Here is a 23,448-nt window from a genome sequence, read left to right as displayed (position 1 = left end):
TACTCAGCAATCTATTGAATAGTAACTATAACAGAATCAATGAAAGATCAACCAGAGTGCAGAAGACAACAAACTGTGTAAATAGCAATAAATAATGAGAATGTGAGATAACGAGCCCTTAAAGTGAGATCAATGGTTGTGGGAACATCTCAATGGATGGGCAAGTGAGTGTAGTTATCCCCTTTTGTTCAAGAGCCTGATGGTTGAGGGGTAGTAACTGTTCCTGAACCTGGTGGCATAAATCCTGAGACACTTGCACCTTTTATCTGATGGCAGCAGAGAGAAAAGAGCATGGCCCGGGTGGTGGGGTATCTGCTGATGGATGCTGCCTTCCTACAACAGTGTTTCATGTGGATGTGCACAATGGCCCACTCCATCTTGACCTTTCAATATTTGGTAGGTTTTTATGAGATACAGTTGCCCTAATCGTCAGTGGGCCTGGGTTGTACATTATTAAAATTACTCCTCCCACCTAATATGGCTGCACAGTAGCATAGTGGTTAGTGTAACACCATTACAGTGATAGCAAATGGGTTTCACACCCTGCCTGTAAAGAGTTTGTACATTCACTCCACACACACACACACACACTGAAATCTTTGCAACACTTTACGTTTATTATTCATGCTATGAATACTTAGAATGAAAACTGAAAAATCACATACTTTTTAAAAACAAACACAACTCACAAGATATGTAAAACAATGTCAGGTAGTCAAAACAGCTGATAGGGCCAATGGCAAAAATAAAATGTTTTGACTAGATGGCATTGGCATTCAGCAGACTGGTAGTTGATTAACGATGAGGGAACAGTGGTGACCAGGTACCTCCCACATCCCAAAGATGCACAGGTTAGAGGTGGCACACACAAAACGCTGGCGGAACACAGCAGGCCAGGCAGCATCCATAGGAAGAAGCACAGTTGACGTTTCCGGCCAAGACCCTTCGTCAGGAAAGGTTACAGGTTAGAGGTGATGTGTTGTAGGCATGCAATGTCAGTGCTGCCAGCGACTGCCCACAGCACAACACGTGCAACACTTTTGACTGTATGCTTCAATGTATGTCTGACAAATAGAAGGCAAATTTAATCCTTAAGCATGCCTAGGTCAAAACCAAAAAACAGCTACAGCAAACATTGACAATTACCTTGTCACCTCCCCCCCCACCTCCACCACCACCATTACACACTGCTCAACCCTCCGAGTTCCTCCAGAAGGTTGCTTGTTGCTTCAAATTCCAGTCACTGCGGTCTCTCGTGTTTCCAACAGATAACTGATTATGACATAACCACGCGTTTCCGCCACCCCCTTTCCCAGACAGGCATTCTGGGCTTTACCAATGATTACTCAAGCTATGTCACTAGCACACATTTCCCAAACTCTTCAGCATACAATTGACAGAGAGGATTTGCCGGCAGCAGGAACCCCGAGGCTGCAGTTAAAACACTCAGGAAAATGTATTAATTCTGCCTGGATGTTTGACAGACTGGATCTGGTATAGGGGGGCAACTACACAAGGTCAGAAAAGGCTGTGGAAAGTTGCAAACACAGCCAGCTCCATCAGGGGCACCGGCCTCCCCAGCACCGAGGACATCTTCAAAATGCAATGACTCAAAATGGCGGCATCCATCAATAAGGGCCCCCATCACCCAGGACATGCCCTTTTCTCATTACTACCATCAGGGAGGAGGTACAGAAGCCTGAAGATCCACACTCAATGATTAAGGAACAGCTTCTTCCCCTCAGATTTCTGAATGGACATTGAACCAACCCATGAACACATGTTTTTGCTCTCTTTATGTACGAATTTATTTTTAATATATCTATAGTTTTATAGTATTTTTAAAATTGTGTATTGCACTGTACTGCTGCCACAAAACAACAAGTTTCACAACATATGCTGGTGATATTAAACCGGATTATGATTAGCCTGACACAGCAGCTTCCCTGCTCGTGACCACAAGAAACCACCGAGAGGTCCAGACACAGCTCAGCACGTCACTGAAGCCAGCCTCCCCTCCAGGGACTCTGTCTACACTTGTCTCTGCCTCAGTAAAGCAGCCAGCACAGTCAAAGACCCCTCTCACCCCAGACGTTCTCTATTCTCCCCTCTCCCACCGGGCAGAAGATACAAAAGCCAGAAAGCTTTTAACACCAGGCTCGAGGACAGTTCCTACCGCACTGTTATCAGAATCAGGTTTAATATCGCCAGCATATGCCATGAAATTTGTTAACTTTGCTGCAGCAGTACAATGCAATACATAATGATAGAGAAAAAGTGTGAATCAAAGTATAGTAAATAGTTAAATCAAATAAGTGAGGAAAAAATTATTTTTTTTTTAAATAGTGGGGTAGTGTTCATGGGTTCAATGAACATTTAGGAATCGGATGGCAGAGGGAAGAAGCTAATCCTGAATCACTGAGTGTGTGCCTTCAGGCTTCTGTATCTTCTCCCTGATGGTAGCAATGAGAAGAGGGGCATGTCCCGGGTGCTGGGGGCCCTTAATGATGGTCGCCACTTTTCTGAGGCATTGCTTCCTGAACTGACCGATTGTACAATAAGACGGATGCATGGTCTCACAATCTACCTCGTTATGATCTTGCACTTTATCGTTTATATGCACTGCACCTTCTCTGAGGCCATGACACTTGTCTCTGAATTCCATTATTGCTTACCCTGTTCTGCCTCAATACACTGTGTGATGATCTGAATAAACAGTATACAAGATCAGCTGTTCACTGTACGTACGTGTGACAATAATCCAAAACTCAATAATTGAAGTGATATTTAATTGCAGTTATTCAACTTGATATTGCCCAAGGATCTACTTAAAACTGTAATTGTTACTGATCAGTTAATATACAAATTCTTTCAAAAATTCATTGACATCAACTTCCTTAATAAAAGCAACTTGTATGCAAATAACAAGCAAAATAAAGATATGCAAGGGTTTGTAAAACAACATGACAAATTCCAGCCGAATTAACTACAAAAGCCCAAAGTGCCTGCTCAAACCACGGACGAAGTTGGGAGAATTCTACACTTGTCTCTGCCTCAGTAAAGCAGCCAGCACAATCAAAGACCCCTCTCACCCAGAAGTTCGCTATTCTCCCCTGCGTGGGTTTAGGAGGATGCTCCTACCCATGATACACATCAAAAGTAACCCACAGAAGCCGGACACCAGTGTTAGCCCAAGCGCAATGTACGCACAGTTGGTGGTCCAGAAAGCAAAGAGATAGAGGGTTTTATCACAGTAGTTGGGTGATAATTTGTCGGTGTATTCTGGCTCATAGCTGCCGTAAATCCAGACATTACCTGGGGGTGGAGAAGAAAACAATTATTAAGCAATGGACAACACGTAATACTTTAAGCTCCTAGTTTACTATATACCATTCTTTATAATTGTTCCGACTTGCCAAAATGAGACCACCCTCAGGGTGGAGGAGCAACACCTTATATTCCATCTGGGTAGCCTCCAACCTCCACTCCTCTTCTATTCCCCACTCTGGCCCCTTACCTCATCTTATTTGCCTATCACCTCCCCCTGGGTCACCTCCTCCTTCCCTTTCTCCTGTGGTCCACTCTCCTCTGTGATCAGATTCTTTCCTCTTCAGCCCTTTATCTTTCCTATCCACCTGGCTTCACCTACCACCTTCCAGCTATCCACCTTCCCCTCCCCACAACCCACCTTTTTATTCTGGCATCTACCCCCTCCTTTCCAGTCCTGAAGAAGGGTCTCGGCCTGAAACGTTGACTGTTTATTCACTTCCACAGATGCTACCTGACCTGCTGAGTTCCTCCAGCATTTTGTGTATTGCTTTGCATTTCCAGCATCTGCAGAATTTCTCTTGTTAATAATTGTTGAATGTTGTTTTTTTTAAAGTTTATTTTATATAATTCTTTATAATTGTTGAATGGTAGCTTTGTTACACCAACACACAACAGCAAATTCTTAATGAATTAAGCTCTTGATCCTGAAAAATGCTTCTGTTCACTGTTTTGTGAAGCTTCGTACACAAGTTAAGTTTGTTAACTTCTATGCTGCAGAGTCAGTCTGATAGTGTTTATACCCTGGACTTGCAATGCCCATGACAATAAACTTGAACTTTTGCCTACATCATTCCCAGTGAAGCACTTGGCATCGAAAGACAGACAGACAGACAGACGGGAGAGCCAAAATAGCCCCTTAGTCCAAGTTGGACTGATTCCACTCTTCAGGGAATTCTCCAGGAAGTGGGAGCTGGTAGTGCCTGATTATAGGCAGACAGTCAGATCAGTACAAGGAGGAAGGCTGTGAATAACTGGAAGGAAATTAGAGAGGGGGGGGAGAGGGAGGGAGAGAGAGAGAGGGAGGGAGGGGGAGAGAGAGAGAGAGAGAGAGGGGGAGAGGGGGGGGGAGAGGGGGGGGGGAGAGGGGGGGAGAGAGGGGGAGAGAGGGGGGGGAGAGAGGGGGGGGAGAGAGGGGGGGGGAGAGGGGGGGGGAGAGAGGGGGGGGGGAGAGAGGGGGGGGAGAGAGGGGGGGGGAGAGAGGGGGGGGAGAGAGGGGGGAGAGAGGGGGGGAGAGAGGGGGGGAGAGAGGGGGGAGAGAGGGGGGGAGAGAGGGGGGAGAGAGAGGGGGGGGAGAGAGAGGGGGGAGAGAGGGGGGGGAAAGAGGGGGGGAGGGGGGAGAGAGAGGGGGGGAGAGAGAGGGGGGGAGAGAGAGGGGGGGAGAGAGAGGGGGGGAGAGAGAGGGGGGAGAGAGAGGGGGGGGGGAGAGAGAGGGGGGGAGAGAGAGGGGGGGGAGAGAGAGGGGGGAGAGAGAGGGGGGGAGAGAGAGGGGGGGGAGAGAGAGGGGGGGAGAGAGAGGGGGGGGAGAGAGAGGGGGGGAGAGAGAGGGGGGGGAGAGAGAGGGGGGGAGAGAGAGGGGGGGAGAGAGAGGGGGGAGAGAGAGGGGGGGGAGAGAGGGGGGGAGAGAGGGGGGGGAGAGAGGGGGGGGAGAGAGGGGGGGGAGAGAGGGGGGGAGAGAGGGGGGGAGGGGGAGAGGGGGGGAGAGAGGGGGGGAGAGAGGGGGGGGGAGAGAGGGGGGGGAGAGAGGGGGGGGAGAGAGGGGGAGGGAGAGAGGGGGGGAGAGAGGGGGGGAGAGAGGGGGGGGAGAGAGGGGGGGAGAGGGGGGAGGAGAGGAGGGGGAGAGAGGGGGGGAGAGAGGGGGGGGAGAGAGAGGGGGGGGAGAGAGGGGGGGGGAGAGGGGGGGAGAGAGGGGGGGAGAGAGGGGGGAGAGAGAGAGGGGGAGAGAGAGAGGGGGAGAGAGAGAGGGGGAGAGAGAGAGGGGGAGAGAGAGGGGGAGAGAGAGAGGGGAGAGGGGGAGAGGGGGGGAGAGGGGGGGGAGAGGGGGGGGAGAGGGGGGGGAGAGGGGGGAGAGGGGGGAGAGGGGGGAGAGGGGGGGGAGAGAGGGGGGGGAGAGAGGGGGGGGACATACATGCACGCACGTGGCTCGGATTTATACATTAAAGATCGGCTTTGTCACACAGACATCAAAATGTACAGTGAAATGTGCCATTTGCATCATCAAGTGCCCACAAGTATCACCATGCTTCCAGCACCAACAGATCATACTCACAATTTACTAATCTGCAAGTCTTTGGAATGTGGGAAGGAACCGGAGCACCCGGAGGGATCCCATGCGGTCACGGGGAGAATTTACAAACTCCTTACAGGAATTGAACCCCGATCGCCAGCACTGTAAAACGTCACAGTAACTGTTCGCTGCCGGGCCACCCTCCACTTGCTCTAAACATCAAAGCCCTTGAAGCAAAAATTCTTCAAATGGTAGTGGATACGGCCCAGTCCATCACAGGTAAAGCCCTCCCTGGCATCTACATGAAGCACTATCACAAGAAAGCAGCAGATACCATCAAGGACCCCACCATCCAGGACATGCTCTCTTCTCACCACTGCACAGGAGCCTCAGGACTCTCAGCACAAGGCTCAGGAACAGTTACTACCCCTCAACCATCCTGCTCTTGAACCAGAGGGGATAACTTCACTCAACTTTACTTGCCCAACACTGAAATGTTCCCACAACCTATGGGCTCACTTTGAAAGATCCTTCATCTCATGTTCTTGACACTTATTGCTTATTTCTTTATTATTATTTCTTTCCTTTTGCACTTGCACACACTGATTCAAGGCCCAAGTTGGTATTTCTTTCTCCCCTCCCGCCCCCCCCCTCCCCCACTGGTTGAATGCCCAAGTTGCTGCCGTCTTTCCTTGATCCTATTACGGCCACCATTCTGACCTACTGCCCATTACACCACTGGTGTTTGGGTCCCTCTGCCCATACCAACACATACAGATAAAGGATTCCTCAGTGTTGTTTCCATAACAATTTTGTTTGGCCAGTCAGAACTGTTAGCCCTGAGCTGAGCCCCCGAACCGAGAGGACCAGTGGACCACTCTCAGTCTGACCTCTACTCTTTGACCTGTTTGACATGGGTGACCTGACCAAGAGCCAAAGCACAAGGCTCTGACTGCAGCCAACATAGCTTCTTGGTCTTTTGGCTAAGATCAAGAATTATTATTCTACTACAAATTTATTGAGTATGCCCACAAGGAAACGAATCTCAGGATTGGATATGGTGACTCATCTGCTGTCTGATAATAGATTTACTTTGAACGCTATTTGGTGTTGTCACTGGATACCCCGGCGCACATGATCTGTTTGGCAGCAGGCAAAACAAGTTTTGCACTTTACCTCTCTGCAATAATAAGCCAACTTGGATACTTCAGTGTTGAGTCTTTGCATCTAAGGAGCATCTTTCAATGACAAATGTTTTGTCAGGAAAGATGTTGGCAAAAGTTTGTCATAGGCATTTATGCCATGAAATTGTCTCTTAATTAATATTCAAAAAGTTCAAAGTAAAAGTTATCTGAGTACATACACGTCACCACATACAACCCTAAGGTTAGCTTTCCTGTAGGCATGCTCAGCAAATCTATAGAATAACAGGATCAAGGAAAGAGCAAGAGTATAGAAGACATCAAACTGTACAAATGCAAATACAAATAAATAGCAATAAATAATGAGAACATGAAATAATAAGAAAAGTCCCTAAAGTGAGATTATTGGTTGAGAGAACATCTCAATAGATGAGTGTCGTTATCCTCTTTGGTGCAAGAGCCTGATGGTTGAGGGGTAGTAACTGTTCCTGACCCTGGTGGTGCGAGTCCTGAGGCTCCTGTACCTTCTACCTGATGGCAGCAGCAAGGAAAGAGCATGGCCTGGGTGGTGAGGGTCTTTGATGATGAATGCTGCTTTTCTACGGCAATGTTTCCTGTAGATGTGCTCAATGGTTGGGAGGGCTTCACCTGTGATGTACTGGGCAGAATCTGCCACATATTGTAGAATTTTCTGCTGAAAGGCATTACTGTTCCTATACCAGCCGTAATGCAGCCAGTCAATACACTTTCCACTACACATCTACATCTTGATGGCACATCATATCATCCCAAACCCCTCCAATTACTACAAGGCATCAAATGCCAGGATAAAATGGTCAAACGTCAGTCTGGGAAGCCCAAAATAAATTCAAAACAGTGCGAAAAAAAAGAGGGCTGTAAAAGTCAATGAAACACTAAGCAGCACAATAACGCTTTATATCGCCAGTGATCGTGGGTTCAAATCCTGCTGCTGTCTGTAAGGAGTTTGTACACGCTCTCCGTGACCGTGTGGGTTTCCTCTGGGTGCTCCAGTTTCCTCCCACAGTCCAAAAACGTACACCTGAGGGTTAATAAGCTGTGGGGATGCTGTGTTGATATCAGATGCTGGGCAACATTTGCAGGCTGAGCCCCAGCACATTCTCAAACTGTGTTGGTCATCGACACAAAAACGATGCTATGTTTCAGTGCACGTGCAACAAATAAAGCTAATCGACGTTGCAGGCTCCCCTCCGCCCCTTTCCAATACACCCATGCAACTAAACACACCACAGAAACACCCTCACCACAGATAAACCAGACGAAGGAGAAAATCAATCCCAAGGTCCGCCACACAGTGCCCGATTTGCGGGCCACTTCCATGGAGTCTTCCTCGCGTGAGCCGCACGATTTCAGTGTCGTGATCACGAAGAAGAGAGTAAAGCTCCCGGAGACAATCAGATAAATTGGAATGAGGTACTGCTTGGTACAAGAATGCAAGTAGATTGTGCCTGTGTGGAAGGGGTGGGGGTGGGGGTGGGGAGTGAGAGAGGAGGATTAAAAAAAGATTAGTTTTATTCAAATATACAAGTGTGCATTAAAATTCCTCCTTTGCATGAGGCTCAGACAGCAATTTGATTGCACAAGACTAAGGACTGTTCATGTATCTTGAATACTTCAGAGTTCCCAGAATTCCATATATGGAGCAAAGGAGGGTGAGAGGTGACTAGATAGAGGTGTACAAGATACAAAGGTGTAGACTGAGTGGATAGCAGTCCTGATGAAGGGTCTCTGGCCAAAACATCGACCATTTAAACCCCTCCATAAATGCGACCTGACCTGCTGAGTTCTTCCAGCTGCAAGAGAGAGACAGGCAGACAGACAGAGGCAGAGTGTACGTGAGCGTGGCTCTGGATTTCCAGCATCTGCAGAATTTCTTGTGTTTACAAATAACTGATTTCTTTTGCACTATTGTAATGAACTGAGCTCTATAAGTATCAAGCAAGACATGTTTCTCACTGGACTTCAGGGCACATGACAATAACAAACCGAGCAATATCACAATTATCACCAGAGACTGGATAAATTAGGTTTGTTTGCCAAAGAGCAGAGGAGACGGAGACAGGTGCACAGTTTTTGAGGGTGTTATTTAACATGGAAACAGGGATTGGAGGACTGCTTCGTAGAGCACCTACATCCACGACAGACAGGGAGATGTGAAGGCTTTGGACAGGGCACTGTAGAGGTTCACCAGGATGCTGCCTGGGTTAAAGGGTTTGAGCTATAAAGGAGGTTGGACAAGCTTGGGCTGTTTTCTCTGGAATAGCAGAGGGTGAAGGAAGACCACAAGATATAGGAGCAGAATTTGGCCCAACAAGTCTGCTCCACCATTTCATCATCATGGCTGATCCATTTCCATCTCGGCCCCAATCACCTGCCTTCTCCCCGTGTCCCTTCATGCCCTGACTAATCAAGAATCTATCAGCCTCTGCCTTAAATACACCCAATGACTTGGCCTCCACAGCCAGCTGTGGCAAGGAGACGTGATAGAACAGGGTTTCCCATGGGCCAAGTAGGGGGTCCGAGTACACCAGGTTGGGAACCCTTGGAATAGAGATTTATGAAATTATGAGCAGTGGATAGCTGGTACGTGGAATAGGCAGGTATGATGGAGGAGTCTGAAGCTCTCAGATAGGTACACGAATGTACAGAGATATAGAGACTGTGTTGGCAGAAGGGATTTGTTTAGTTAGGCAGTTAACTCATTCAGCACCATATCATGGATCAAAGAGCCTGTGCTGTTCTATGTTCAAAGGATTCTGGACTTGATTGTTTTTTCTCTCTCCACAGATGCTGCCTGACCTGCAGAACATTTCCTGCACTTGCTGCTTTGAAGCCAAAACGCAACAGCAGCCGCACCCACTGGCCGTGACAACGAATAATTTCATTCATTCCAATAATCATTAAAACTGAGGAACATCTCACCGATCACGATGGAAGCAATCGCCATGGGGAAAGTCAGAAGCTTCAAGCACACTGTGAAAAGAATTGCAAGCATTAGCCCATGTGTATACTGTGCAGGTGGGTTTTGACAGAAAACCGCCCCAGCAATGAATTCATTCAGTTCAAACATCCCCTCTTCTACCACAACAGGCGCTTGTCAAAGTCTATTATCATTTCAAAGACTCAATGTACATTTACAATCAAAGAATGTATAAATTATATAACCTTGAGATTTGTTTGCTTACAGGTAGCCACAAAGCAAGAAACCCGAAAGAACCCAATTAAAGAGAAAAAACACCAACACCAGATATGCAAGAGAAAGAAAAAAAAACAAATCATGTAAACAATTGAAGCAAACAACATTTCGAACCAAAACCGAGTCCTCATGTCTAAGCCCTGGAATAGGCACAAAGTCTCGCCTATCACGTTAGCGGACACGGAGCACAGCACGGGGCGGTCTTCATAACCTCAGCGCCATGGAGATAGGAGTGACCATCACGGAGAGCAGGCAAAATCGGCTCCCAACACCCTGAGCATCACTGCTGGTTGCATTGTTCACTGGCACCATCACCATTTACCAAGGACAGGGAGATCAGTGCCAAGAGTATTAATACACTAAAGCATTTCAAGGCAAGGGAGGAGGTAGCATTGGGTTATTAAGATGGATAAGGCCCCAGGGCCTGCCGGGATAAACTCCAAGTTATTGAGAGAAGCAAGTGAAGAGATTGCTGGGGCCTTGATCAATATCTTTCCATCCTGCCTAGCCACAGGTGAGGTCCATGACGACTGGCAAGTAGCTAACATTATTCCATTGTTCAAGGAGGAACCTAAAAATAACCCTGGAAACTATAGAGTGGTGAGTCCCACCTCAGTGGTAAGGAAGTTACTGCAGAGAATTCTTAGGGGTAGGATTTACGAGCATTTGGAAAACCGTGGCCTAATTAGGGAGAGCCAGCATGGCTTTGCGTGGGGCAGGTTGTGTCTTACCAACTTGATTGAGTTTTTCGACAAGGATGATTGGTGAGGGTAGGACAGTGGATGTGATCTAGGTGGATTTTAATAAGGTGTTTGACAACGTCCTTCATGGGAGGCTCATCCAGAAGATTAAGATGCATGGAATCCATGGTGAATTGGCCTTTTGGATTCAGAACTGGCTTGCCCACAGAGACAGAAGGTCCGTTTTCTAGCTGGAGGTCTGTAATTAGGGGTGTTCTGCAGGGATCTGTACTGGAACCTCTGCTGTTTGTGCCGTATATAGATGACGGAAATGAAAATGTAAATGGGTGGGTTAGTACATTTGCAGATGATACAAAGATTGGTGGTGTTGTGGGCCATGTAGAAGACTGACAAAGAATACAACATGATATAGATCAGTTGCAGATATGGGCAGAGAAATGGCAGATGCAGTTTAACCCGGGCAAGTGTGAAGAGTTGCACCCTGGTAGGTCAAATGTAAAGAGACAGTACAATGGCAAGACCCTTAACAGTGTCGATGAGCAGAGGGATCTTGGGGTCCAAGTCAATAACTTCCTTAAAGTGGCTACACAGGTCAATAAGGTATACGGCATGTTTGCTTTTATTAGTTGAGGCATTGATTTCAAAAGTCAGGCAGTTATGTCGCAGCTCCATAAAACTAGTATTGCATGTGGTTCTGTTCACCGCAGAAGGAAGGATGTTGAGGTTTTGCAGAGGGTGCTGCATGGGTTCGAGGGGATGTACTATCTTGAGAGCCTGGACAAACTTGAGCTGTTGTCACTAAGTGCCAGAAGCTGAGAAGGGATCTGACAGAGGTTTATCTATGCCTCTCATAATCTTATACAGTACGTACACAGGCAGTAGACTTTTCCCCAAGGATGAAATGTCCACTACCAGAGGGCATGCAATGAAGGGGAGAGGAGGTATTTTTTTTTAAAAGGAATGTGAGGAGTGAGCCAAGTGGGGGGTGCCTGGATTGCCCTGCCTGGGGTAGTGGTAGAGGCAGATACATTAGGGATATTTACCTCAGACTACAATTCATTTTCCTCACTAACGTTCTTGCTTTTTTCCTCCTTCCTTTCTAGTCCCAGTGAAGGGTCTTGGCCCGAAACGTTGACTGCTCATTAAGGCTGTTTATGTCGATGGTGATCATTAAGGACCCCCACCACACAGGGCATGCCCTCTTCTCATTGCTACCATCAGGGAGGAGGTACAGGAGCCTGAAAACACTCACTGAATGATTCAGGAACAGCTTCTTCCCCTCTGCCATCGGATTTCTGAATGGACATTGAACCCAAGAACACAACCTCACCGCTTTTTTTTCTATTTTTGCACTATTTATTTAATTTAAACGCAAACATACACACTATAATTCATATTTATTGAGATTTGCATTGGACGGCTTGTGCAGGGACAATGAATTTCAAAGTTTCAAAGTGCATTTCATGAGTTCATTTATTTTCAAAGTATCAATCAGTCAGTGGGTGCCATCCCGAATCTGGGGTTGGTGGCTATGCACCTCCATCTTCTTCGATCTTGCGACAGCACCGAGTACAGCCTCTCCTCCAGTTTGTTCTCGCTGGCCGCCTTGGCACCGCCCGCCGCCGCCCCGCCGAACTCGAGCCTGAGGCCGTGTTGGCCTCCAGCCACGGCCGCTTCTTCGAGCTCGGCCCTTCCTTAGGCGGAGGCCTCGGGCAGGTCCAGGCACACGGTGCCGAGCCCAAGTTCATCATGTCTCTCCTAACTAGGTGCATAGCATACGATTCGTAGATACGTGGTGAGGCTTTAATCTCTTCCACAGAAGATGGCCGTTGGCTCACAAGGAGCTCATCCACCCTTTGTCAGGGCTTGTTTTTTTTCCCCAGTCCTGCTGGGTGTCCTCACACCCTCCTCACCAGACTAAGTCCGGTGGAGGAGCCGGCCACGCGACCACAGCCCCCCGAGTGTCCAGCGCCCAACCGAAAAACCATGGTCGAATGGCCAGTGTACAACTCTGAAATTCTACAATTCTCCACGTAGCCATGAAACCAAGAAAGAAAAAGAAAGGAAGCACGATTATCACCAACACCACCACCCCACCCCCACCCCCGCAAATCCCACCTCCCTGCAGAAAAAAAAGAATAAAACGGATCAGACACATCAACGCCCAAGCCCCATCCCGCTATAAAAAATAATCAGGTAAAAAGAAAATAAAGCGCAGAATATAAATCTATAATACTGAAAAATAGAGTCTAATAGAATCCAAACCACAGAAAAACCCTGGACAATACTCTCCAGGCCCGGATTCAGTAGAATTTATTATCAACAAATGTATAAATTATACAACCTTGAGATTTGTTTGCTTAACAGGCAGTCAAAGCAAGAAACCCGAAAGAACCTAATTAAAAAAAATATAAGACCAACCACCAGTAAGCGTGGCACATCTTTGGTAATGCCACCTTAAACCAGAATCTCACACCGTATGCCAGTGATGTTAAATCGGGGCTCATTCCCTCCACAGACCCTGCCTCCTCCAAGAGGACCACAACCTTGTGGTAGGGTTTGGAGGTTTGAGTGCCTCAATAACTCGGACAGCGATGTTGGCTGGAGTCAGGGCTTTATGCTTTGGCTCTTGTTAAGGTCACCCATACCAAAAAGGTTAAAGGGTAGAGGCCAGACTAAGAGTGGTCCACTGGTCCTCCAGGTTCCGAGGGGGGGTGTGGGGGGGAGGTGGGGGGTTCAGCTCAGGGCTAACAACCCTGACTGGTCAAACAAAACTGTCACAGAAACAGCAATGAAGAATCCTACATCTGAGTGTGATGGTATTCCCGAGTCTCCACCCGGGACTTGCATGACTGACAGGAGTGAAAACAGAGAGGAAGCTACTGACATGATGAAGGAAGCCCTGAACACCGCCAGAGATGGAGAACCTTCACTGCTGCTCTAAACACCAGCGGTGTAACAGGCAGTAACAGATGCTGCCTGACCTGCTGAGTTCCTCCAGCATCTCTGTGTGTTGTTCTGGATTTCCGGCATCTCTTGTGTTTATGTGTTTATAAATGTAAATGTAATTTTATAAGCAGTCTGTAGAGAGTGCTGCTGTGTCAGAGGTACCCTCTACCCACTGAGGCCTCTCTGCCCTATGGGGGTCAAAACCCCACAACAGCTGAAGATATTGGAGCAAAACTAGGCCACTATAGGGAGGCTGTGTTATTTGATGTTGTGGTGTTCACCAAGCTTGGCAGTTAGCTTGCAGACATTTCATCATCAGTCGAGGGGACATCGTCAGTGCCCAGTTGTTGGTGTTTCTCTCTGGGAGCGCTTACGTTTATATAGCACCCCGCCCCCACCCACCCCATTTGTTTTCTTCAGTCCTGTTCGGCTACCCCTGCAGTTAACTTTTGAATTCTATGGGTCATGTCTCTTTGGCTCACTGGGGCTCAAACAGCAGCTAATTTGATACATTTGTTTAGAGTTACCAGACAAGAACCGCACTTCTAAAAATTCTCATGCCTGCTTCGTGGTTGCCTGCTCTAGAACCTCCCTGGTGTCCCAGTTAAGGTGGTGTCCTTCTCAGTCTTTATGTACTGAGATCAGTGACAGTGATGTCTCCAAACCAGTCTGTGCTCCCGTAAATGAGTTGAGAGTTCACACCCTGTCTGGCCGACATAGTTCTTGTTGCAGTCTCCACAGGTGACCCTGAACACCACGTTGCTTTTGTCGGGTGTCTTTACCGATACCTTGGTTCTCGAGGCAGGCTTCCTTACAATACATTTATTTTAAGGGTGTGTTATGTTTATTTTGCAGTGCGAGATACAAATAATTTGTTAATTTAAGTACAGTATGCTAAATACAGTGCTGCAAAACCCATTTTTATGGCATTTATACCCTGCCTGTGTCTGCCTAGGACAAAACTTTAAATCATTTGGAATCAGCTGCTATATGTATCGGAAGCTACTGGCCCCATTCCCATATCCCACAGAGAACGAATTCAATGATACCTGTTACAGCTGGGGAAACAGGGCGTTCCTGGATGGTCTGCAGGAGAGGAGTGTAAAGATTGCTTTCGCTTTCCATGTTGCGCGTCCCTTACAAGTACACAGGAACTAGAATGAAGGAGAGAGAGATAGAAAACACATTACATCACCTGGCCATCCCTACCTATGCCAGCCAGTGGCGTAGTGGCATCAGTGCCAGACTTTGAGCCGCATGGTACCAAGTTCAAACCTGGCAAGGGCTCCTTGCACGCTGGGTTGAGCATTGAGCTAGCAACTCGGCCTCGTCAAAAAGCAATTATCCTACCTGGTACCACAACTCCGAAGTCAGAGTCAGTCGAATTGAAATTTATGATTGAGGTACATACTGTTTGTTAACATACACTACCTTGAGGTTTTCATGCAGAAAAAATACAACAGAATTCACAAAAAAAATTATGAGATTCAGCATGTCATCTATAACATGCACATCGGCGGGTTTCCTGACTGGTTGCCTCGTGGACAGGTGTGGAAAGACCAATGCACAGGAATGGAAAAGCTTATGAAAAGTGGTGGTTACAGAGTCCACAAGAAAAGCCCCTCTGTGGTGCACATCTACAAAGATGCCACAAGAAAGCAGTATCCACCATCAAGGACCCCCAGCATTCAGGCCATGCTCTCTTCTCTGGCTGGTGCTATCGGAAGGTGATACGGGAGTCTCGGGTCCCAAGCTGCCATGTTCAGTTATTGCCCTTCAGTCCCCAGGCTCTTGAACCAGCCTGGATAACTTCACTCACCACAACACTGAACTGATTCCACGAGCTATGGACTCACGTTGAAGGACTCCACAGCACATCTCCTCAATATCATTTATTTGCCTGTTATTGGATCTGCACAATTTCTCTTCCTTTGCACACAAAGACTGACAAACAACTGATGTGCAATTTCATGTATTCTATTTTCTTTCTTTGTTCTACTGTGAATGCCCATAAGAAAATGAATCCTGGGTAGTATATGGTGACATATACAAACTTTGATAATAAATTTACTTTGAATTAGACATACAACCAATCTGTGAAAGAAAGCAATGTGCGCAGACTCACAGGTTGATTATTGACTGCTTTCTGACTTTAATGAACTATGGAAAAGATTTTAGGACATTCATATTGGAGTCTTACAGCACTGAAAACAGGCCCTTCGGCCCAGCTCACCTGTGCTGACCATGTTGCCCAATGAACTCGTGTTACTTCTCCATAACCTGTTTCTACCTACCCAATTGTCTTTAAAATACTGTTAATTGTACCTACATCTACCACTTCCTCTGGCAGCTTATTCCATATACTGTATGCACCGCCTTCTATGCAGAAAAAAATTGCCCCTCTGGTCACCCTCTACCCTACCCGGGGTGGGGAACTGACCCGTCATCTTGCCAGGTCAGGAGGTGGGGATGAAGTGAGGAGCTGGGAGGTGATAGGCCGGGAGGTGATAGGCCGAAAAGCTGAAGGAGGAATTTGATCGGAGAGGAGAGTGGACCATGGGAGAAAGGGAAGGATGAAGGGAACAGAAGGGAACAAGCTGATGGGCAGGTGAGGAGAAGAGGAGGGGTGAGAAAGGAGTCAGATTGGGGAGTGGGAAAAGAAAAGGGGGAAAGGGAGAAGTCCAGCCAACTTCTAAACTGCCACTTTACAAGTCTCTACATCTGGAGCATTCCAGCGTCTGAAATGCACTGCAAGGGTTGGTAGTGGAGGCAGATAATGATAGAGGCTCTTAGATACTGTCGCGGAGGGTGCAGACAATACAGTGATAAGGACATTGTGTAGGCAGAAGGGATTAGGTAGATCAGGCATTTAATTACTACTGGCCTGTTCCGTGTTTATAGAACACCTTGACGTCCTGGTAAAACGGGTGCCATAGTGACACAGCACTTAGCATAACAATCCTGCAATGCCAGTGACTGGTGTTCACTGCCTGGAAGGAGTTTGTATGTTCTCCCCATGACCACATGGGTTTCCTCCAGGTGCTCTGGTTTCCTCCCACAGTCTAAAGATGTCCAGCTCAGTAGGTTAAGTGGTCACATGGGTGTAATTGGGCAGTGGAGGCTCGTTGGGCCGGAATGGGCCTGTTACCCCATGATGTGGGCAATCGTGGTCTTCCCATGACCACAATTGTTCTTGGAAAATTGTTCGACAGGAGTGGTTTGACATTGTCTTCTTCTGGTCAGTGTCTTTACAAGATGGGTGACCCCAGCCGTTACCAATACTCTTCAGAGATTGTCTGCCTGGTGTCAGTGGTCACATAACCAGGACTTGTGATCTGCACCGGCTGCTCGTACAACCATCCACTCCCGCTCCCATGGCTTCACGTGACCCTGATCTAGGGGTGGGGGGGTGCTAAGCAGGTGCAACACCTTGCCCAAGGGTGACCTGCAGGCTGGCAGAGGGAAGAAGCACCTTACACCCCCTTTGGTAGAGGCAATTCTCCACCCCGCCACCCTTACCATGCTGTATCCCTAATCAAATCCCATCGGCAATTCCTTTCTCCCCTGTTCAATTCGATCTTGCCATAATCTCGACTAACCCTATTCATCCCAAAACAACATCACATTTGGTATCACCTGCAAACTTACTTACTGCATTAACAGGAGCATACAACCCATGACAAACACTGGACCCAGCATGGGCAGTCTTTGTTGATCAAAATAATTCTTTTTAAAAAACTTTTAAACTATGATTCTGCATTGAATGCTATGCAGGGAGTGAAAGCCTCCTGGCGTGGCACCCATTTACTCCAACCCTAGTTTGTCTCTCGCACATACAGGTCCAGACCAGCCAATGATTGGCTGTTACCTGTCCCTCACCTTTAAAATACCCCACTAAAGAACTCCTCAAAAGGCAGGCCTCTCAAAAACAAACAAGAGAAAGTCTGCAGATGCTGGAAATCCGAGCAACACACACAGAATGCTAGAGGAACTCAGCAGGCCAGGCAGCATCTTGGAAACGAGTAGAGTCAACACTTCTGGCTGAAACCCCTCAGCAGGATTCTCAAGAAGGCAGCTTCCAGCATACTGGAGTCTCAGGGTGTCGGGAATGAAAGGGTTAACATACAAGGAGCGTTTGGGCCTGTACTCACCGGAGTTTAGAAGAATGAGAGGCCTAGTGAATATTGAAAGGCCTAGATAGAGTGGATGTGTAGAGGATGTTTCCAGAAGTGGGAAGAGGGCACAGCCTCAGAATACATGGACATACCTTTAGAACCGATGAGGAGGAATTTTTTAGCCAGAGGGCCATGACTCTGTGGAATTCATTGCCACATACGGCTGTGGTGGCCAGATCACTGGGTGTATTTAAAGCAGAAGTTGGTGGGTTTCCGATAAGTCAGGGTGTCGAAGGTTATGGGGAGAGGCAGGAAATAGAGTTGAGGGGGACAATAAAATTCACCACAATTGAATGATGGAGCAGATTCAATAGGCCGAATAGTACAATTCTGCTCCTGTGGCTTCATCTGACACCCCTGCCCCACACAGTCAGAAACAGAGGAGCACCTTGATCAGTATCGAATCACATAAACAGGACCGAGCCATTTGGCCAGATTCCAGTCCCTCAGAGGCAGTTACCACAGTAACACACCCTCCACTGTGAGGGAACACAGAGGGACCCTCTCTAGTCCATAACCCAGAACCGCAGTGAGGAGACCATCTCTCACCACTAAGGGCTGAGGGAACCCTACCCCACCCCAACCCCAAAAGCCAACCCTTATTTGTAAACAGTTAAAAGCAAGTCAAATCAGTGTTGACATTGGTAAATATATTCACAGCAAATGGTGCTCCATAGAACACTATAGTACAGAAAAGGCCCTTCAGGCCATCTAGTCTGTGCCAAACTCCTATTCTGCTTGGTCCCACTGATCTGCAGCCAGGCTATCACCCTCCATCCACCCAACTACCTAAATTTCTCGTATTGCTGAAATCAAAGCCACATCCACCACTCCTGCTGCCAGCTCGTTCCACACTCTCACCGCCCTCAGAGTGAAGTAGTCCCCCCTCATGTTCCCTTGGACATTTCACCTTTCACCCTTAACCCATGACCTCCAGTTCTAGTCTCACCCAACCTCAGTGGAAAAAGCCAGCTTGCACGTATCCAATCTATAACCCTCAATGTTGCACAGCTCTGTCAAATTTCCCCTTATTCTCCTGTGCTCTAGGAAATAACATCCTGACCTGTTCAAACTTTCCCTATAGCTCTGGCCCTCAAGTCCGAGCAACATCCTTGTAAACTTTCTCTGCACTCTTCTGATCTTGTTGATATCTGCCCTGTAGGTAGGTAACCAGATGTGCACACCTTACTCCAAATTCAGCCTCATCAATGTCTTGTACAACTTCAGTTTAAATTTAGTTTTCTTTAAGAAGAATACCAGTGTTTACTTAAATAAATGACACTAAGTTGTTCAAGCAAAGAGAAAAATAATGCTGTAATGGGGTAGAGAGCTGAAGAAATCTCATAAGATGTTGGTAACTAAGCTGGTTTTAAGGAACATGACAAGGAGAGGGGGGGCGGATTACGGAGCCAGAGGGGTTTAAGGAGGCAATTCCAGACAACCAAAGGTCATAGAGGGGTGAAAGGTCAGAGTGTAGCACTATTACAGCTCAGAGCGTCAGAGTTCAGAGTTCAATCCCAGTATCCTCCATCAGCAAGCTTGCATGTTCCTTCCCACAACTGTGTGGGTTTCCTCCGGGTGCTCCTGTTTCCTCGCACAGTCTGAAGACGTACCAGTTAGTAGGTTAATTCATCATTATAAATCGTCCCATGATCAGACTAGGGTTAAATCAGGGGATTGCTGGGCAGTGCAGCTTGAAACATCTATCCTGTGCTGTATCACAATCATAAAAAGTATTAGTGCTATGGGGGGGGGGGGGGAAGAACATCAATTACTCTGCATGACAGTACATTGAGAGGCAGGCAATGAAGAAAGAGCACAGTTAAGGGGGTTTGACCGAAAGCCAATTATTTATTTAGTGATACAGCACAGATTAGGCCCTTCCGGCCCAACAAGGCACACCCCTCAGTAGCCCCTCAACCTCGCTTTACCCCTCTGGCCCAATGAGCCACGCCCCTCAGCACCCCTCAACCCCGCTTTAACCCTCCGGCCCAACGAGCCACGCCCCTCAGCAACCCCTCAACCCAATCATGGGACAATTTACAATGACTAATTAGGAAGAGTTTAGAAGGGGTTAGAGTCATACAGCACTGAAACAGGCATTTATGCTCCATGCCGACCAACATGACTCTAATCTAGGGGTTCCCAACTTGGGGTTGATAGATCCCTAGTTTAATGGAATTGGTGCATGGCATAAAAATGGTTGGGAACCCCTGCACTAAACTCTTCCCATCCATGTACCTGTCCAAACTCCTCAGCCACTCCCTCTAGTAGCTCGTTTCACACTCCGACAACCATCTCCTCAGGTTCCTAGTAAATCTCTCCTCTCCCACCCCTAATACATGTCACCATGGAAATTCCACAGGAAAATTAATCTCAGGGTTTTACATGCATTTTGATAACATATTTGCTTTGAACTCAAAGCTATGTCCTCAAGTCCTCAATTCCCCAATTCCCCACCCCTGGGAAAAAGACTGTGTCCCTCAAGATTTTATGCAGCCCTTTAAGATTATCACTCATTTTTCTACACTGCAAGGAATAAAGATCCAGGAGTCAGGTCCTCCAGCCTCAGCAACACCCTCACAAATCTTTTCTACACTCTGTTCAGCTTAATGCTATTGTTCCTACAACAGAACAAACAGAACTGAACACAAAATTCCAAATGTGGAGGGGGGTGGTGTGAGGGGGGGGTGTGGTGGAGGGGGGGGGGGTGGGGGGCTGAGGGGGGTGTGAGGGGTAGGAGGAGTGTGCGGGGTGGTGGTGGAGGGGGGAGGGGGAGAGGCTGAGAGGGGTAGGATGGGTGTGGGGGGGAGGAGGAGTGTGCAGGGTGTTGGTGGTGGAGGAGGGATGGGTGAGGGTGGAGGGGGGTGACTGCACAGGATCAGAATAAGCTGTAGAGGTTTGTAAACTCTGTCAGCTCCATCACGGCCACTGGCCTCCCTGGCATTTAAGGAGCCACTCCTCAAAAAATACGGCAACACCCAGGACGTGCCCTCTTCTCATTGCTACCATCAGGAAAGAGGTACAGGAGCCTGAAGGCACACACTCAACGATTCAGGAACAGCTTCTTCCCCTCTGCCATCTGATTTCTGAATGGACATTGAACCCATGAACACTACCTCACTATATTTTTTTTCTTTCTGCACTGCTTATTTGACACACACACACACACACTTACTGTAATTCACAGTTCTTTAATTTGTGTATTGCAATGTACTGCTGCCACACAACAAGCTTCACGACAAATATCAGAGATATTAAACCCCATTCTGATTTGGTGATTTCAGATGAGTTTGGAATATTCAGTGGTCTTTGACTGTCAAAAAAGTTATAGAAGGTTAAAATAATTCTATTTGGAGGGGCAGAGACTTGGTAGAGGTGGGAGGCAGATCGTGGTCAGTTAGAACCTCCATCCCCGGGTAACAAGAGGGAGCCTCTCTCCGCTGGGAACCTTGAGCAACACGCATAATGCTGGCAGAACGCAGCAGGTCAGGCAGCATATATAGAGGAGAAAATATGGGCCAGCACAACGTTCTGGACTGCTGCCTGTTCTAGAACTCAGCCCTACATCGGACACTCCATTGTCCTTCGAGTCGGATGGATGCCGTCAACTGAACTCCTCTATGGAGTGGGTGGTGGCTGGAGATACGTCTCTACCAAAGGAGGTGTGAGGCTCTCATTCCCTCCGCTAGCCTGCAGGTCACTCTTGGGCAAGGTGTAGCACCTATTTAGTCTCTCTCCCACCCCCCACCCCCCCAATCACGGTCATGGGAGCGGGTGGTGGATGGTCATACGAGCAGCCGGTGCATATCACACGTCCTGGTTATGTGACCTCTGACGCTAGACAGACAATCTCTGAAGAGTATTGATAATGCCTGGGGTCACCCATCTTGTAAAGACACTGCCCAGGAGAAGACAATGGCAAACCATTTCTGTAGAAAAATTTGCCAAGAACAATTATGGTGATGAAAAGACCATGATCGCCCATGTCATACAACACGGCACATAACGAACGAGCATCTGTCGAGGTCTCCCGCATATTACAGAATCAGCCATCTCTCTAGTAGATACACATTAATAGTTTGGACTATTTAAGATTACTCTTTTTTTTGGTATTTTGCTTCTACTGGTCCTGTTTTGTTTAATTTTGTTCAAAGTTCTATATTTCTTCCCTCTCCAAAATTCAATAACGATTTAGCAGACGATATTGTGTGTTAATTAAATAGTAAATAAGGTAGCCGGCTGGGTAGAACGACGCGTTTATTCCCGAGAGTGAAGTTAATTTTGGGTCAGGACTTGTGAGAATTAACTGCCATAAGATTTAAATAACTTTGAAAGCGGAATTTTCAATTCTGTCGGACGGGGCGCAGTGTAAAAGGGTATTTACCTTCTTGGTGACGAGTCAGGAATCGAACTGGATTCTTCTCGGAGTGAGGGGACAGTCCGAACTAAAGGCAGGAACTACTGCAACTGGGGCCCATTTAAGGTGCCCTGCGACCAATTGGACGAAGAAGTGGTCGAGTGGTTTTGCTCAAGGAGGGGTGACGTTTTCAATGCTACCGAACAAGCAGGAAGGCAGAGCCTATTTAAAAAAAGTCTTTTGCTCACAAGACGAGTTGAGAGATATCAAAATTGAGATTGTAACCTACTTCCTGTATTCATGGCGTAATCAGCGGCTTGCATCAATTTGTCGAAGACTGGAATTGAAGATTCTGTGACCACTCTACGTTAGGGAGCGTCTCCAAATTACAAACTTTCCGTCTCCAGCTACACTCAGCTATGACATTCAAAATGCTGGGACTCAGCAAGTTAAGAACACCCGAAAAGTTGACTGTTTACTGTTTTCCATAGATGCTGCCTGACCTGCTGAGTTCTTCCAGTATTTTGTGTGTGTTGCATCTGGATTTTCAACACCTGTAGAATGGCTTGTATTCAGAGTTGGTTTCATCACCATATTGATATGGAGTTGGTATAGAGGCTCTGGTGGACGGAGGGTTGAAGAGTGAGCCGGATCCGTTGTGGGCATAGTCCTCCCCATCATCGACGGCTTCTTCAAAAGCTGGCATCTCAAGAAGGTGGCATCCATCACGGAGCGCCCTCCCTATCCGGGACATGCCTCCCTCCCTAACTGGGACATGCCTCCTTCCCTTTGAGGAAGAGGTACAGGAGCCTGAAGACACACAGTCAAAAATCTCATAACAGATTTTCCTCTCCACCATCAGATTTCTGAATGGTCCATGAACAAACTATCCCTGCCACTATCCCTGCCCCTGTCTCTATCCCTCCCCCTGTCCTTGTCTCTCTCTCTCTCCCTCTCTCTCTCTCTCTCTCTCTTAGTAATTTAATGTCTGACATTGCCCTGCTGTCCCTAAACCTGATTCAGATTCCTTTGATCTTCCTTTCAACGGAGACACAAGAGACTGTGGATGCTGACGGTCCTGATGCAGGATTTTGACCCAAAATGTCACTAATCCCTCCCCCACACCACCAGCTGCTGCTCTGCACTCTGAGTTCATCCAGCAGTTTTGGTCTTTCTGTACCTTGGAGATACAAGCCCTTGGTCCATTTCTTCTTCTACCACGCCCCCAGGCAGTGAATTCCCGGGTTCAACCATTGGGTCACGGACAGATAAAGGCTAAAGGGGGTTCGAGATCCCATTGAGTATCCGACATCCCCTGCGTTCATTGTTACA

At 47.5% G+C, this 23,448-nt stretch overlaps 1 protein-coding gene across 1 annotated transcript; it reads right to left on the bottom strand.

Moving 5' to 3' along the window:
- Window positions 1-596: 596 nt before the first annotated feature.
- Window positions 597-22,413, bottom strand: LOC140192283 (transmembrane protein 272-like). Its single transcript, XM_072249945.1, has 5 exons — window positions 22,144-22,413; window positions 14,631-14,735; window positions 9,658-9,708; window positions 7,980-8,183; window positions 597-3,315 (listed from the first exon to the last, which is right to left on the bottom strand). Exons 2-5 carry the CDS (start codon window positions 14,704-14,706, stop codon window positions 3,104-3,106), a joined length of 543 nt encoding a protein of 180 aa, XP_072106046.1. The 5' UTR covers window positions 14,707-14,735; window positions 22,144-22,413; the 3' UTR covers window positions 597-3,103.
- Between the last annotated feature and the right edge of the window lie 1,035 nt (window positions 22,414-23,448).

Source organism: Mobula birostris, unplaced genomic scaffold (assembly GCF_030028105.1).
Source record: "Mobula birostris isolate sMobBir1 unplaced genomic scaffold, sMobBir1.hap1 scaffold_1038, whole genome shotgun sequence".
NCBI classification, from domain to species: domain Eukaryota; kingdom Metazoa; phylum Chordata; class Chondrichthyes; order Myliobatiformes; family Myliobatidae; genus Mobula; species Mobula birostris.
Note: the sequence above shows the minus strand (reverse complement) of the source record. Positions and strands in the feature narration are given on the sequence as shown.

Bases quoted from the DNA above. Each gene is read 5' to 3' on its own strand.
- LOC140192283 (XM_072249945.1), bottom strand. From the start codon at position 14,706: ATGGAAAGCGAAAGCAATCTTTACACTCCTCTCCTGCAGACCATCCAG. The intron at 9,709-14,630 runs GTATCATTGAAT...TTCTTTTCACAG, and splicing joins TGTTTCCCCAGCTGTAACAG to TGTGCTTGAAGCTTCTGACT. The intron at 3,316-7,979 runs GTGAGGGTGTTT...CTCCACCCCCAG, and splicing joins CTTCGTCTGGTTTATCTGTG to GTAATGTCTGGATTTACGGC.